At 42.1% G+C, this 17,819-nt stretch overlaps 1 protein-coding gene across 4 annotated transcripts in view; it reads left to right on the top strand.

Annotated features, from left to right (window-relative positions):
- CCDC81 (coiled-coil domain containing 81) overlaps window positions 1–17,447 on the top strand; it is a 367,311-nt gene extending 349,864 nt beyond the window's left edge. For all 4 annotated transcript variants that reach the window (XM_063431077.1, XM_063431060.1, XM_063431068.1 and 1 more), the window contains exons 12-16: window positions 3,609–3,778; window positions 12,136–12,214; window positions 12,899–13,125; window positions 16,351–16,476; window positions 17,093–17,447. In XM_063431077.1, coding sequence (XP_063287147.1) covers window positions 3,609–3,778; window positions 12,136–12,214; window positions 12,899–13,125; window positions 16,351–16,476; window positions 17,093–17,231 — 741 coding nt within the window. In that variant the 3' untranslated portion in view covers window positions 17,232–17,447. The remainder of the gene's footprint in view (window positions 1–3,608; window positions 3,779–12,135; window positions 12,215–12,898; window positions 13,126–16,350; window positions 16,477–17,092) is intronic.
- The last annotated feature ends 372 nt before the right edge of the window (window positions 17,448–17,819 follow it).

Here is a 17,819-nt window from a genome sequence, read left to right as displayed (position 1 = left end):
TTAGTCTTCCTTCCTCTGAGTTTTTCCAAAGATAAACAAACAAACATACCCTCTCCATGCATTGTATTTATAACAACAAAGAAAGTAAACAGGGGAGGGGTCTTCTCCATGAGTGTTGCGTCATACTATTGTAAAGCGCTGCGGAATAAGCTGGCGCTATATAAATACCAACAATAATAATACTAGCGACCCTATTAGTCATTCACTCATACCACCAACAGCCTCTCATTCACTATATTCGTCTTATGGTTGCCACACTTGATTGAAAGCTACCATTGTGTTGCGAACCTGAACTGTGAGCCTCTCCATCATGAAATTCTAAGTACAACTTTGTCTTTCTTGAGAATATCTATAACCAGCCACACCGGTGCCAGTGCCCTCCTTGCAGCTAGGGTAATTTTATCATATAATGTTTGCATGCGCGATATAAAACCCTCAACTTGTTTCTCGAATAAGAAGGGTCTTATGGAAGATCTCTACCAGTAGATCTTTAACCATCTCCCAATATTTAATCACCTTGGGAGAGGTCCACTACTTGTAGACATAGGTTCCCGTTAATGTTTTAGGTGGTTTTCCCCACACGGAACTGTTTTATAGGGGGGTATACCACAGAGATAATGTTTTAAAGGATTGCTGCATGTGGAGGACTTCAAAGCTGCCTCACAAATTTCTTCCTAATCACTTCCTTCCAATGTCTGCTGTAGATATGTTTCCCATTGTGCAAAATGCCCGAGCTTGCCGCAATCCTGATATGACTCACATAGATGAGCACATATAGCAGTTATTAGACCATTTCTGTGGAGTGTCAGTGACATGTAAGCTTTCAAGAAAGGTGAGGGGATGGGTCACGCCAGATTTTCTGTATTTTCTTTGTCTCGTTGCTGCAAGTATCTAAAATAGCTGCCGGTATTCAAGTGGAAATCAAAAAGAAATTAGAAATAAAATCACAGATAGCTTTAAGTAGATTAAAACAGACAATAAAACTGCAAAACATTAACTAATAGACTTAAACATATTAAGAATAATAAAAGAATTAGTAAAATTATAGATGGTAATCGTCCATGTCTTTCACCAAAAGATATTGGAAACGTTTTTGCAGCGTACTATAAATCCTTATATAATCTCTCAAAATCTTTCAAATTATCGGCCCATCTCCTTAATAAATAAAGACATAAAGATTTACTCAAATATATTATCTGAAGGATTAAAATCAGTCATTTCCATTTTGATACATCATAACCAAATAGGTTTTATCAATAAAAGATCAGGAGGAGATAATACGAAATTTGATGAACACGATCTCTATAATTATTATTTGTATTATTTTATAGCTCCAGCATAATTCCATTGCGCTGTACAACGGGTGGACTAACAGACACGTAATTGTAACCAGACAAATGGACGCACATGAACAGAGGGGTTGAGGGCCCTGCTCAATTGGCTTACATGCTAGAGAGGGAGTGGGATATAGTGACACGGGAACAGAGGTGTTGAGGGCCCTGCTCAATGAGCGTACATGCTAGAGGGAGTGGGGTATAGTGACACAAAGGGTATAAGTAGGAGACATGAAATAGGTTGCTAGAAAAGTATTCACTGGGAACTTAGAAGGTTATTTTTGACGGTTGCAGGAGAGGAGTAATGGGGGTGGGGGAACGAAAATCTGCTAAGAGTTGAAATAATATACTTTCCTGAAGAAGTGTTTTCAAAGATTTTTTGAAGTAGTGGAGACTGGGTGAAAGTGTAACAGAGAAGGTAAGGGAGTTCCACAGAAAAGGTGCAGCCCTGGAGAAATCTTGGAGGCAAGCATCAGATGTGGGAGTACGGACAGAGGATAGACGTAGGTCTTTGGCAGAGCGCAGGGGCCTCGACGGGACATACTTGTGTATTAGGGAGGATAGGTAGGTTGGAGCAGCATTATGTAGGGACTTGTAAGCCAACACCAGAATCTTAAATTTAGCCATATATCTAACTGGAAGCCAATGTAGGGACTGACAGAGGGGAGAGGCATGGGGGTGCGGGCAGACAGGAAAATGAGCCCTGCGGCCGCATTCATAATAGCTTGCACGTAAGACCACTGAGAAGCGGATTGCAGTAGTCAAGACGTGAAAGAACAATGGCATGGACCAGCACCTTAGCCACGTCTGGTGTTAAATAGGGGCAGATGCAAGCTATGTTTTTGAAATGCAAGTGGCAGGATTTGGCGATTGACTGGACATGAGGGGCTAAGGAGAGGTCGGAGTCAAAGAAAACACCTTGGCAGCGAGTCTGCGAGGTAGAGGTGATGGTGGTGCCATTGACTTGGAGGGAGACAGACACGGGAGTAGTAACACTTGAGAGAGGAAAGACCAGAAGTTATGTTTTGGACAGGTTGAGTTTAAGGAAGTGAGCAGCCATCCAATTGGAAATCGCAGAGAGGAAATCAGAGACACGAGTCAAGATGGGCAGAGAGAGATCAGGAGAGGACAGGTAGATTTGGGTGTCATCTGCATATAAATGATAATCTTCATTTAGATTGACCGTTTAATCACGTATAATAATTACCTTATAATAATCTTATATATAACTCGATCTATTCACCTCTCAGAAATATGTAAGATTTGACACTACTTCCCCACTAACTTTGTATTTAGCTATATATTTATTTGTATACCTTGTAATGGAGGCAGTGGAGATAGAAGTACATCTTAATGTCCCTACTTTCTCCCACCTTCCCCCGCCCTCCTTCGGAGCACCCGATTCTGAATTTTTCTACGTCTAGGATGTATGATATATATATATATATATATATATATGTTGTTATTCTAAGGTTATAATTTTATCTTCTTTTAGATTGACAGTTTAACCACGTGTAATATTGATCTTATAATAATCTTTGTTTGTCTTTTTGTATATGTGAATTATTTAAAAATGTGAAAATAAAATCATAATTGAATAAAAAAAATAACAAATAGTAAAAAAAAAAAAAAAAATTGTTTCCGGTTGGTCAATAGGGTTTTCTCTTTAAAACGATCTGAATACTTTTATTCCCATTTGCATTCCTGTTTTTTCAATTCCTTGCTCACAATCTGGAAGGTTCTGTTCCTTAAATAGGGAGAAAGGGGTTGTGGGCAAGGAATACATTGTGGCTGATGTGTCCCAAATGCTAATGAAGTTTAAAATTGCCGGGCATTGGGTGCGTAAGAGTCTATCCAGTTTAGGGACCCAGATCCAAAATTGAGGTAGATCAGAGAAAATGCTATTTTACAAGGGGGTGCAGGTAAAAAAAACAAAAACATTTCTGTTATCCCCCAAATTACAAACTAGTAATTTTACACAAACGAATTCACTGGGCAGACAAAGTATTGAAAATAAACAAACAAGGAGAACATGCATTTATTATTTTGTTATTTGAAGGATATACCTATTAAACAGTAAATTAAAGAGAGTTAATACTTTATCTGCCAAATATATAACAAAATGCACTGTATCGGAATCTATTCCCATCTCTGCTGCGTAAGCCTACATTATGCAAGTCTTGTGTCATCTTGCTGTTTAGAGAACGAACCCCATCATCTTTTATTTAAGCTCCTTTTCTTCTATAGTACAATTAAAGATCTTTCCACTTTCAGGCATCCTACATTTTTGAGAAGAGGCCATTGACCCCTCCAGCTTGTCTTAAAAGAGAACAATGCCACCATTCCTTAACAAAACAGATGGCAGAGAAGAGACAAAAAGAGGTCAGAGGCAAACAGGACAAGGAATTGTTGGGCAGACTGGAACAAGTCCAACTTGCAGAAGAGTAAGTCATCTTGTGACCCTTAATTCGTACTGTTGCTCCATCACAGTCATGCACCACTGTGTATTAATGATAGGGCTCTTTTCACAACGCTGCACCTTTTGTTTGGCCAGTTTGAGCATTCCTGGCCGCAGAGGGCCTGTCCTGCAAAGTGCGTATACACTTCACACAATCTGGTATTTTTCTCATATTTAAAAGACCCCTTTTCAGCCGTGACCCTTTTTACTTCCAGAAGCTTTGTACTTTATTTTTAGTGAACAGGTAACCCTGAGGCTCCAGCAACCCGTAGGGTCAGTAGTTCTTTTGTGTGCGTTTCTTATTTTCTCTGCATGTCATTTAAAGATATAATTTTGGAACACTAAAGGATATGTTCATCCAGTTAAAGTCAAAGCCTACTTTTTATTCATGAAAGCATGAAACAAACCCATTGATATCTGTGTACATGGAGTTTCCACATATTGTCTTCACCTTTCTCAAAATGGCTGAAACCTGTCTGTCAGGCTTCCACACTGCTAACACATGTCCTATATGAATTCACTTATATACTCACCGATCAGAAGGCAGGGAGTGACAAACATAGGTGCAATGAGATTTTCCACTGACTGTTGGTCACTTCCAGGAACCAATGATGGAGGACACCAGAGTAGTGAGGAAATGAACTGTGTTTCTATGGGAAATTCTACTCTGAATTCTTATGTCAGTAAACTAAATCAAGATCTGCTTCACTAATGCCATTTTTGTGTACTGCTTTATTTAAAAACAAAACAAACAAAAAAAAAACTATTCTAATTACCATATTAAAGGGACATATTCATTTTTTTTATTAGTCGATATGCTATAGATGGATGGGAAATGTCTTCTTCAGTAGTGAGGCATAGAGTGTTGTCAACATTCAGCACTCTGGTTATATTTTTGAATGGCCTTCAAACACTAGGAAGGTCGGCTGATATCTGCCCTAAACATTATGATTATTTGTAGTAGTTGCTTAAAAGACATGAATGTTAACATGGTCATTTGTAGCTGCAAGCCAGTCTCAGTTGTAAAATGGCTGAGCTAGAAATAAGATACACAAGAAGGTTGCCTCTAAGGTGACCTAGTGATGTCGGAGGTATTTAAAAAGCCCTCTGCCTACACATGCACACTTTGGCCAAGTAATTGATTAGCCTTCGAGAGTCATATATCCCCCAAAGTTGTTCCATCTTGGATGACAATGATAGCGGTGAGCTCTGGACATTGCTGATCATTTTACTCCATGTGTTTCTCAATCCGGAACATTGCTTGTCTACATACATGTCTCGTGTATTCATATACACACATGATTCAATAAATTGCTTGGGGTATGTTGTGTTTCTGAAAGGGACAAAAGGTAATCCTCCTATTCAGCGTTATTATTAGATAAGTAACTTGACTACAAGGTTCTAAAATGTCAAACTTTTAATTTATAAAATGAAAAAGCAAAGTACAAAAATAGCAGAGCAAATCTTATTCAAATTCATTCCATCTTCACTGACTTTAAGTCCATTTCTGCTGTATCTAACTATCTTTAATATTCTCAAAGGGATACTCTAAGTACCAAAACAACTTTAACTTAACGGAGTGGTTTAGTGTATAGATCATGCCCCTGCAGTCTCACTGCTCAATTCTGAATGCTAAAGCTTGCAAGAGCCTCCTTTGCGCAATTAAAGTTCAAATAACAGAACAGGATATAAAAACTTTAAAAGTAAACACATTTTGCTGTAAGATCTGAAAATGAAACCTGGCTTTATTCTGGCTGTGTGAGTTACAGCCAGGGAGCTATTATGGCTGCAAAAAGAGAAACAAAAGTGATTTAACTCCTAAATTACAAAGAATTGAGCAGTGGGACTGCAAGTTCACGATCCGTTCTATACACTAAAACTGCTTCTTTATGCTAAAGTTGTTTTGGTGCTTAGTGTATCCCTTTACATTTTATTTTATTTTTAAATTCTTTATTTATTACAAGGTTTCAACACCATACATAACAGTGGTAATAGAGTACATACAAAGAACTGAACAGTTTCAGGCATCAGCGAAGATAGGAATATGGCAAAAAAACAACAAAAAATAAGCAGTCAGTAATGATGAGTATGATGAGCGAACATCGGCCATGAAAGTTCATATGTAGAGATGGTGTTCCACCTAATTTTAAAATATATATATATATATAAAACAAAAAGTAAAGAGAGAAAAGAACTTTCGACTGGCAATATCACGTGGGTCATGTTAAGCAGAGGAGTACTGACACAGTTTCATTGGATTCGAGGCATATGTATGCATATTCCCCTCTTCCAGCCTTGAGTGTGTGCTTGCCTTTTTAAATGTTACATCAAATCCACGGCAGACCTTAGGTGTGCACAGTTCCCTGGAGGCATGGCCGAAAAGGTATCTGCACGTGAAAAGGAATAGGCGGGCCAGTCAGATTGAAAGGAGGGAAAGAAAGAAAGAAAAGGGGTTAAAGGTAGATAAAACTAGAGATAGGAGCAAGAGAAGATAGGAAAGAGAAATCAAGTGGGTAGGGAAGGGATGGTAAGGGGGGAGACGTTGGGACCTATTTATGTAGTTTATAATTTATAACCGGCATGCATAAGTGAAATGGTATATAAGGTAGTGTCGGCCTGGAGATGTCCGACACGAAAGGGTCGACAGCGTACCATATGCCCCCCAGTGGGATCATGAATGTCCCACGCAGGGGTATAGTATGACATGGAGCGGGGGAACAGGAAATACAAGGTCCCACAAATATAGGGGTATGGGGGAATGAGCCCACACCTTCCGCCTCCTAATCGCCCACTCCACTGTCTATCCATGGAGCCCAGATCTTGTCGAAGTTCGCGGTCGTGCCTCTGACCTTCGCCGTCAGTTTATCCATAAGAAAGGAATCTTTAATTTTTTGCAGAACAACATTCAGTGGAGGAGTAACACTCTGTAGCCACCCTTGTGCTAGGGCTCTCCTAGCAGCTGAATTCACTTTATTTATCAATTTCTGTTCTGTTCTGGACCAGTCCTCCATAGGTCTGGCCAGAAGAAACACCCAAGGGTCCAATTTGATGTCTCTATTAAAAATATCTCTTAGTAGCTCCGCAACCTGCTTCCAGAACTTTTGGACCTCCGCGCAGTCCCACCACATGTGCAAATAGGTACCCTTGTGGCCACAACCTCTCCAGCACAAATCATTAGAGACTCTGTTCATTCTACAAAGCTTTACTGGGGTGGAATACCACCGGAACATGGTCTTATACGCTTGTTCCTGTATGGAGACACATATAGACGAAGCTGCCGCAGCTTCCCATATCTCCTGCCACTCCACCCCTTCCAACTCCTCACCAAGGTCAGCCTCCCATTGGGATGTGTATGTGAGCGTCCCCCATTCCGGCGTGGTAATACCTAAATGTGAATACAGAGCAGCAATAAGACCTTTCGGGAGGTGTTTTTTAAGGCACATGTTTTCGAAAAAGGTAGGCACCGTCAAAGCAGCGGTTCTAACTACTGGTGTCTGGGCATAATCTCTTAGTTGCAGATACCTAAAGAAATCAGAAGGGCGCATAGTAGCCCTAGCCTTCAAGTCCTCGAACTGAAGAAGCGAACCGCCTACGTATAAATGGCAGAGACGTTGGACACCAGCGCTCTCTATGCCCTTGAAATCCCTGGCATGCAAACCCGGGCTAAAGGCTGTGTTTCTTAGGTATGGAGTCAATGGGGAGTTCTGTGAGGATAGTCCATATTTTAGTGATGTGGCATCCCATAGTTTCAAGGAGTTCGCTATTGCCGGGCATTTAATATGCCGGGACGGCCTGTTGGCCTTAGGAGTCCACATGAAGAACTGGGGAATGTCAGGCCCCATGAGGGAGGACTCCAAATCTACCCACCTCCTCTCGTCCGGGGGAGAGTGCCATAACGCTATTTGCGCTAATTGGGCCGCTAGATAGTAAAAATATCGATTCGGTAAACCTAAACCACCTCTCGGTTTGGCCCGATATAAGATATTCCGTGAGACTCTATGTTTCCTGTTCTGCCAGATAAATTTGCCAATCGCCTGTTGAATTGTGCCCAGATCAGACTTAGTTAGTCTAACCGGAAGAGCTTGAAATAGAAACAGGAGTCTAGGGAGCACGTTCATCTTTACTGTATGGATCCTGCCGATCCAAGAGATCGGTTTATCCTGCCATTTTTCCATATCCGAGATTAGAGTGCGGATTAAAGGCATATAGTTTTGCTGGTAGAGCCGGGCCGGGTCCGCCGTCAGTCGAACCCCAAGGTATTTGATATGGTCTCTATCGATTTTGATCTTATAAGTCTCCTTTATATGAATCACATCCGGGTCAGGTATATTGAGAGGGAGAGCGCTCGATTTGGACAGGTTCACCCTATATCCGGCCAGATCGCTATAAGCGTCCAACACGGCCATTAAAACTGCCATCGATGGTCTTGGGTCCGTCAAGGTCAACAGCACGTCATCGGCAAAACCGGACACAACGTATCGTTGTCCCCCGATCTGAATCCCCCGAATCTCCTGATTATTACGCACTGTTTGCAACAGGGGTTCCAGTGATAAAGCAAACAATAAAGGTGACAAAGGACAGCCCTGCCTCGTTCCGTTGCCCAACCTGAAGGGCATAACTTTCGATCCCGTGATCCGGACCCGCGCCTGAATATCAGTATACATTGCCTGAATTGCTGTTATAAAAGTGTCTGGGAGGCCAAAATGTCGGAGAACCTCGAAGAGATAAGGCCACTTAACTCTGTCAAAGGCCTTCTCCGCATCGAGTGATAAAAGCAGCGTCGGGATCCCCTCGTCGGTCTGCCGCCATATGAGATCGATGTTGCGCCTAGTGTTCTCAAACAGTTGTCTACTAGGGATAAACCCCACCTGGTCTGGGTGAATTAGATGTGTTAAGAAAGGGTTTAGGCGAGTCGCCAGGATCTTCGCCAATATCTTTGAATCGTGGTTTATTAATGAAATCGGGCGAAAGTTTTCCGGTATTGAATCGTCCCTGCCGGGTTTTGGCAAAAGGACCACGTCAGCCAGTGACATGTCTCTGTCCGGCATACCCCCCTCCATGAGGTTGTTGAACAGGGTTTCCAAGTGGGGTGTGAGTTCCTCGCGAAAAACCTTATAATAACTACCTTCAAAGCCATCCGGGCCCGGAGCTTTATTGCCCTTCAGGGAGGAAATCGCCGCGTCAATCTCCTCTGCTGTAATTCGTGATCCAAGGGCAGCGGACTCCTCCCCCTTCAATGTCGGTAAGTGTAGATGCGACAGGAAGTTCTTGGTGTCATCAATTTCACGCTGACGTGTCGCGTCGTCATCCTCGGAATGATTGTATAGATTGGAGAAGTAATCCGTGAAGACTTTGGCTTTGTCGGTGGGATCTGTACAATACTTACCCGCGTTATCCTTTACCCTCAATATATGCGATTGGCCCTGCCTTGGACGGAGAGATCTGGCTAATAGCGTATCCATTTTGTTGGATTTTTCATAGTAAGTCCTCTTGGACCACACTATGGCTCTAGCTGTATCATCAAGGAGTGCCTCGCGAACCGAGTTCCGTGCGTCCCGTACGCTCGCTAATGTGGTTGGTGACGAGGCAGTCTTATGTTTCTCCTCAGCTTTTCCCAAAGCCGTTAGGAGAGATGATAGCAATTGCGATTTGCGTTTCTTCCTCAGCGAGGCTTCGCGGATCAAAACGCCCCGAATAACCGCTTTATGGGCGGCCCATATCGTAGCCGGGCGGAGATCCGACCCTGTTTCCCTATTGAAATAGTCTATCAATTCCGTCCGAACTGTCTCCACTACGGTCGGATCTTGCAGCAAGGAAGTATTTAACTTCCAGGACCATGGGGACGCTACACATAAGTTATCTAAGGTCAGAGTGACCTCAGCATGATCCGACCAAGTGATAGAGCCTATCGTAGATCCCGAGACTTTTGATGCTGATTGTGAATTTACTAGGAACATATCGATTCTGGAGTAAGTATCGTGGGGGGCAGAATAGTAGGTATAATCGTGGTCAGTCGGGTGATGCGCCCTCCAGATATCTAATAGGCCTGTTTTGAGAATAAAGGAACGGAGCAGTTTGTCCTGTCCCCCTCTCCTATGAGACCTCGGTAGGCCATCGCTTCGGCTTCTATCTACAGCCGGACATGGAGCAGCGTTAAGATCCCCTCCCACTACTACCATGCCATGCGGTAAATCATTGACCAAGTGGGCCATAGCATCCCAGAATTCAGCAGAGGGGTCATTGGGGGCATAGATGTTAAGAAAGTGAATCGCATGGGAGTATAAACTTCCTGACACAAGGATAAAGCGCCCTGACAGGTCCGCTGTCACCCTTCCAAGTCTAAATGGGCATCTGTGGTGTATAAGCACAGCAACACCATTTCGTTTGTTCAAGGCCCTAGCCTCGTGCACGGTTCGAAATACATGATCTTGTAGAGCGAATTTCGCCGGTGCCGGTATGTGTGTCTCCTGCAAGAATACAATATCGGGGTTTGAGCGTTTAAGATCCCTAAACATAAGGCGACGTTTGCTCGGTGCGTCAAGGCCCTTGACATTCAGGGACAGTAATTTTAACGGCATCGCGTCAGATAAAGAGTCATGCTTGTCTCACGTGTCTGACCCACCCGGAGCCGACGTGCATTTTGTAGTGTACAGAGTAAGTGCCGCGAGCAGTAGCTCGGTCTATGCCAACCAATTCCGTACTTGGCAATATATCGAAGTACTCCAACGTCTCCCTTCCAGGGAGGTGGGAGAGGGAAAATGGGAAAGGGGGAGCAGGGAGGGGAGAGAGTAGAGGAAGGAAAGGAAATTGGTATAGAGAAGAAGAAGAAGAAGAAGAATAACAATTGTGAGAACTTTCGCCTGGACTTACCTATAGCCAGGTCAATATGGGGTATGTGTTGAAGCGACTCCAGAGCACATAAAATGCTCCAGGGTAGCATGAACACAGACCAACAGTGATAGGCACTCCCAGGTGCCTACCTAAATCATATTGAGGACTCCCTTTACATTTTAAAGGTTTGCTTTACATATAGAGGGACACTTTAAGCACCATAACCACTACTGTGTATTGAAGTGGTCAAACCGTGGATCCAGCTCCCAGTGGGTAGACCTCTCCTCCAGAGAGGATAGTAGGTATAGCAGGTATAGCTGTTCCCCCACACATGAGCCGATGCTTAATGCCGGGAGTAGTCATCTGTTTAATGGCAGCACAGTTACAGAATTTTTACAAGTCACAAACTTCTCCCCTGTGCCTGAGAAATAATTGAGTCAGGAACTGTACAAACCTAATTATCTTCAGGTACAGAAAAACATCCAATTTACAAACACCCCAAAAGTACCACCAAAATCCATGGAAACCCCACAAGAGTCACATCCTTGGATAGCCCCAATCTGAGTGACCAACATATCCAAAAATCACTCAGATCGGTTTAGGGGTTTGGGTTTTGCATGGATGTCACTTTTTGACCGACCGCACACGTGGCTTCTGCCCAAAATAGTTCCATGAGAAAAGTGATAGCGGTCGGTCAATTTCAGTAGTATAAAAACTAATAAACTACCGAATGTAGTTTATAGTTGAAACGTGTAGCGCATGTGCCCCTCGTCCATAAGAACGATTCCACCGAACAGTGCTCTTCTAGGATGGGAAGAACCAAATGCATGCGGGGATGGAAGTTCAGTGGTGTTCGTGAGGTCGAGTGTCCGATTTTAGTTCCATTCACTCGACGACCAAACACTGCTGCCTACGTTCGTGTGAACAAGATGGCCGCCACCACGAGTTTGTGCATACGAATGGTGGCCACCCAGATGAACAATTAGAACACTGCGGTGAAAAAAGTTGCAAGGTGTCAATAGGGTTTAACAAGCATCGGTTCACTAAAAGTACAGGGGAACCACACGAACACTGTCTTTTTATATGTCTTTATAGATGGTACATAGTCCTTGGGCAGGAGGCTAGCCAGCAGGCTCCTCCAGGAACACTTGGCAGAGGCATCTGTGCCACAGCCAAGTCTATAAACACTAAAAACACCAGTAGACCCAGTTTATCTGCGCCGCCTAGATAGTACACAAACAAAAGGAGGAATCCTCTTATTTGGTCCTGGTGCATCCAGGCCTGGGGCTGGCTAACCCTGCTCCAATGGTAAAACAATACATGTAATCCAGGCACTCGGGATCACTTATGCAGCAGTTTTATTGGAAACACAGGATAAACACGCAATGTTTGGATCTCAATTGAGATCTTTTTTTTTTTTTTTTTTGCCCTCTGAAAACAATTGTGAGATCTGTAAGATTGCATGATCTCTTTATCTTAAATGTGACGTCTCTTTCCCATTTTTTCTTTAAGGTTAGCAACTCAGAGAGCCAAATATATAAAAGAAAAACACGAACAAACGCAGTGTTATAAAAATGCACTGGACAAGCAGGTAACTCGCTACTTCGAATAAATACAACAAGGTGGAAAACCATTTATGTTTACCTTTATTTTTTTATTTTTGCTACTTTCTTATTGAAATTGTCACAGAGCAATAAAATAATGAGATTCTCACTTTCCATTAATAATAACAATACTAATATTTTTATAACTTGCATTTTTCTAACTTGCCTCTTTTGCATAGAGCAGGGGTGCCCAAAAGGTAGATCCCCAGATGTTGTAGAACTACAGCTTCCATGATGCTTTGTCATACTAAAGCATTCTAAAGGCGTGCAAAGCATCCTGGGAGTTGTAGTTTTACAACATCTGGGGATCTACCTTTTGGGCACGTCTGGCATAGAGAATCTCATTTCCCAGCTAGCATCGTGGATCTTTTTTCTTGTTTGTGAAGCTGCAGAAAGCCTTTCCACTTTATTTCAACTTTTAGGCCATAATAGGCGACTTGTAGAAAGTCTTTCAGTCAGTTCTGCTTTCAGTTCTGCTACTTTGGCCTTAAATATGAAAACCAATTAGAATTCCATACAATTTTCACTTTTGTGCTCTGAAATGAAAACATTAAATCTGTAAAATTAAAAAACCTAATTTTCAGTTCCCCACAATTCCCAGTACAGTGCACATGTCCGTTCCTGTTGACAAATTTCTAAGGCAACTTAATTTTTCTTAATTGTTAACACAGGTGAAAATAAAGCCTAATTTCACACTGTCGCCTCAACCGGATCCAAAGGAACCAGTGTTTGGCAGAAATGATATGACCAACGAGAAGTTAGTGGAGAAGAGGAAACGCGAGGAGGAGGTGTACAGACATCAGTTACAGGTTGCCGCTGAGAAGAAACGTCTGGCTATACTCAATCACCTGGTGCGGCAACGGAATGAGGTGGACATGCTACGAAGGTCAAAACAACAGTACGTACAAGTCTTTCTCTATTCATATTCTCTTTAAATATCTTTTATACAATATTTAACACAAGGCATGGGAATGATTTACTTAAATGGACACTATAGTCACCAGAACAACTACAGCTTATTCAATTTGTTCTGGTGAGTAGAATCATTCCCTTCAGGCTTTTTGCTGTAAACACAGTCTTTTCAGAGAAAATGCAGGGTTTACATTACAGCCTAGTGATAACTTCACTGGCCACTCCTCAGATAGCTGTTAGAGATCCTTCCTGGGTCATGGCTGCCTAAAATGCATCCAAACATTCAGTATCTCCTCCCTCTGCATGCAGACACTGAACTTTCCTCATAGAGATTCATTGATTCAATTCATCTCTATGAGGAGATCCTGATTGGCCAGGGCTGTGTTTAAATCATGCTGGCTCTGCCCGTGATGTGCCTCCTTGTCAGTCTCAGCCAATCCTATGGGGAAGCACTGTGATTGGATCAGGCCACCACTTCTAATGATGTCAGCAGACTGCTTGTTTTTTCTGAGACAAACATCATGCAGATCTACAGCTTCAGGCTTTAATACAGTAAGATTTTGCTATATTTATGGAGGCATGAGGGGGGACCAGGGGGGCTAGATGGTGGTTTTAACACTTTGTCAGGAATACATGTTTGTGTTCCTGACCCTCTAGTGATCCTTTAACCAATAATGTCCATTGTGTGTATAATTATTGTGGCGAAACCTCGCCACGTGTCCTTGGAGGGGGCTGCTTGCCCGCCTCTTGCCTTTAGACTATGGCCCCTGTTCTTTTTCCCTGCAGAAAGGCTGGTTTGTGCCTTTCTGTGGACTGTTAAAGCCATGCTACCCCAGATAACTATGCCATGGAGCCCAGTCATATACTGAAAGACTGTATGAAAGACTTTGGCTCCATGGCGATTTAACTGTATGTATGTGATCTGAGCGCCATCTGGTAATAATGTGCGATAGGTAGAATGTCTGTATTTTATGTAATAAATGTAACCTTGTGTATTTTATTGTATTTTACTGTCTTTTTACTGCCATGTGCTTAATGGAGTTTTGCCTCTGTCCTTGGAGATAATTGCATTACTTCTCAATTATCTCCAGGATAGAAGACTCTGTGGAACTGGTTTTGGGCAGAAAAGTCATGCTTCATTTGGTCACAAAGGACTTCGATCTATCTTTTGAACCAATGGACCAATTTGGATGATTTTGACATATGTTTGTATTTGGAGTATGCTGATTCGGAAAATGTAAGTTGTTATGTGAATGTGATGCATACTTTCAAAGTTATGAATATTGTGTAAAAAACTGTATTCCTCTGCCTGTGATAATTATATTACCCATTGTGCTCAGTAATCATATCACAGGCAGAGGGGAGGATTTTGTGTGGGAGTGTCTGTGTGTGTGTATTGTACAGATTGATTGGTTGTTCTGTAAAACCCTGTGGGCTGTACTATGTTTGTGGATTGGGAATAAAAGAGACTGTATGTGCCAGTACAGCCAGTTCCTGCTTAACCCTCAAAGTGAAGTGTCGTCTCATTATTGGGGGAGGATTTATTGCATGCTGTTCCAGTTTGACTGCTAGGAGAGTAAACCTATTTGCATGGTTTGTCCAATCCGTCTGTATACAGCATTCATATGCTTGAGAGAATTTATATGTTTCTCCGGTTCGGTGGTTGTGGTGTCTGCTGCAGTGCTTGGAGTCCTCAGGAAGCGCTAGGAGCATCCTTCAACGGAGGTACCCAGGCGGGGTGCCAGGCGATCCGTTACAATTATACCAATAGTTATTTGGAAATGTAACATATTACACGAATCAGTTATAATACACATATACAGAACGTATGTAATAAAAGTACAGCCCCCGTCTAACTTAATAAACTAGTTTAGATAAAAATAGCCAGCCCTCCCCGCAAAGCCACACTTTTATCTTCAGAATAAGAAGAAGCTTATCCATATCTATTTGACAACCCAGAATCCTCTAATCATTAGGAGAACAGGAAACGAGACTGAAAAAGTACCATACTTATAGTGTGTATGCTTGGGGAGCACTGCCCCCGAAGGAAGGACAGAATTGTAAGCCAGAATTACTAGTTAAAATAAGTTGAGGATAAGGAAAGCCAGAGCTTTCTGGCAACACAGCACATAGTGTTATATCTGTTAGTAACTGTCTAGCCCTAAACCAAGCTGTGTGTCCCTTTCCTGTCCTACTTGTGGATCAGTCTCATATACTTACCTGTGTCTGGCTTGCTCTGCATTGCCACCTGCATGTCTACCTACCTGTGTCTAGTTTGCTCTGCATTGCCACATGCATGTCTACCTACCTGTGTTTAGCTTGCTCTGCTTCTCCACCTGCTTGTCCACCTACCTGTGTTTAGTTTGCTCTGCATTGCCACCTGCATGTCTACCTACCTGTGTTTAGCTCGCTCTGCATTGCCACTTGCATGTCTACCTACTGTGTTTAGTTTGCTCTGCATGTCTACCTACCTGTGTCTAGTTTGCTCTGCATTGCCACATGCATGTCTACCTACCTGTGTTTAGCTTGCTCTGCTTCTCCTGCTTCTCCACCTGCATGTCCACCTACCTGTGTTTAGTTTGCTCTGCATTGCCACCTGCATGTCTACCTACCTGTGTCTAGTTTGCTCTGCATTGCCACCTACATGTCTACCTACCTGTGTCTAGTTTGCTCTGCATTGCCACATGCATGTCTACCTTCCTGTGTTTAGCTTGCTCTGCTTCTCCACCTGCATGTCTACCTACCTGTGTTTAGCTTGCTTTGCTTCTCCACCTGCATGTCCACCTACCTGTGTTTAGCTCGCTCTGCATTGCCACTTGCATTCCTGATTAGGAAAAATTCCATTGCTTTTTCAGTGTTATGTATTCATAATGACACTGCTTACCTTGACCTTGTTTTGGTGTATAATTAGGCTACTTGTTGCATTTGAACATCATTCCATTGCCTTTAACAGATGGGATATGAATCGTATAGCTTTGGATTGAGAGCTATATTTTTTATTTAAAGTCTGACCTCCAACCAAGATAAAACTCACATATCAATCAGCTCTGGATGATGTCACAGGCACATACGTCATGTCTATCGGAAAGCGTAATACATTTTTCATTCCCAATTAGCCCTCACGGAGACTGATAAAGACTGCATACAATATCAGTGCAAAAGCAAACAATATATATAAAGTGACCATTTTATTCACTTGTCTGTGTTCCAGAGCTCAGGATTACAGGGCAGCTGAGTATGAGAAGATTAGCAGATTACAAAAGGCTTTGCAGGATGACTGGGCCAAGAGCTCTGAAATAAAGCGGCAGAGAGACCACAACGAGCAGCAGTTCATACAGTAAGTTTGACAGACATTGAAGACTGACCTGTGACCCCATTTTACGGATATGGTATTAAGAAACCATGTTCTAAAAAAGGAAAAAATGTCTTCCCTATAAGTTTCTGCTTGGCAGACTTGCTTCCTTTTAGCAGATCACTCACGTGGCTGTACGTATGGAAGTAGCCATCAAGCATGTGCGTGCATAACATCACATACATGCAACATACATTACATAACAAACGTGTCTATGCATAATCAATGCAACTGCTCCCACCGTTCTTGTCCTTGTGAGACTGAAGGTACAACCAAATCTTGTACAATTTGTTTTGCACAATTTTTTGGACAACTGCCAATTTATGGAGTGAGGTAATTTGCCTCACATTTTAATAAAGATGTCAGCCGGCCAGATTCTGGGAGTTTCCCATCAACCCATGTATAGTTGGAACTATTACATTTTTATATCTAAAAAACACATTGCAAAAACCTCTCAATGTGCCATTGAATACCCAAATTCATGCCCATGGTAAAAATGCATGTCATTTTGTTTTGCCAAAGTTGGTATTAATTGACGATACGGTTATTTATGCCAATCACATCTCACGGTATAACTTAGTATTTTGCATATTTACTGTAGAGCAGGAAGTCAGCTCCTCCTCGATCAATTTGAAAACTACCGACGATGCTTTCAATGTAAAAGACGAACAACAAACTGCGGAGAGACCAATATATGGTGCGAATCACGATATATACCTGGATCGCGTTTAATGGTTTGAAAATATAAAATTTGCTTGTTATGTGCATTCACGTACCAACAGTAAATATAAAAAATATTCTGCTTGTCATGTCTTGCTATGTACAAAAAGTGGTCATTATGTTCTACTGAAAACTTGAAAATACAGAATTTACCTCTAACCGATCCCTAGATTAGACACAAATCATAGTAACTGAACTTAATGAGTTAATGTTCGTGATGGATAGTTAAAAAGAAACATTCCCATTAAATAATACATACACACTGTGAAACTTTATCAGTTCTGAACATTTTCAGACATTCTAAAAATAAATCTTTGTTAGAAGTGCATTAAACATGTGTCCGTGTGTTTGATTTCACAGTTACACAAGTAATATTGCGTGCTAAAGGGTGGCTAGCCTTTTCCTCTAGATTTGGCAGATACGCCGCATGTGAATAAGACCTTGATGTGCCAAGTATCCTCCTTTTCTGAAACAGAAACTGCTCATTCTTTAGCAAACTGACATTATGTTAGTTACAATACTATAGCAACCCTGATAGGATCACTATAGAGTAAGCCCCAACACACTAGACATCAACCCGTAGAGCAAGCTATTCACATTGTGTCTAC

This window comes from Pelobates fuscus, chromosome 1 (assembly GCF_036172605.1).
Source record: "Pelobates fuscus isolate aPelFus1 chromosome 1, aPelFus1.pri, whole genome shotgun sequence".
In the NCBI taxonomy this organism is placed as follows: domain Eukaryota; kingdom Metazoa; phylum Chordata; class Amphibia; order Anura; family Pelobatidae; genus Pelobates; species Pelobates fuscus.
Note: the sequence above shows the minus strand (reverse complement) of the source record. Positions and strands in the feature narration are given on the sequence as shown.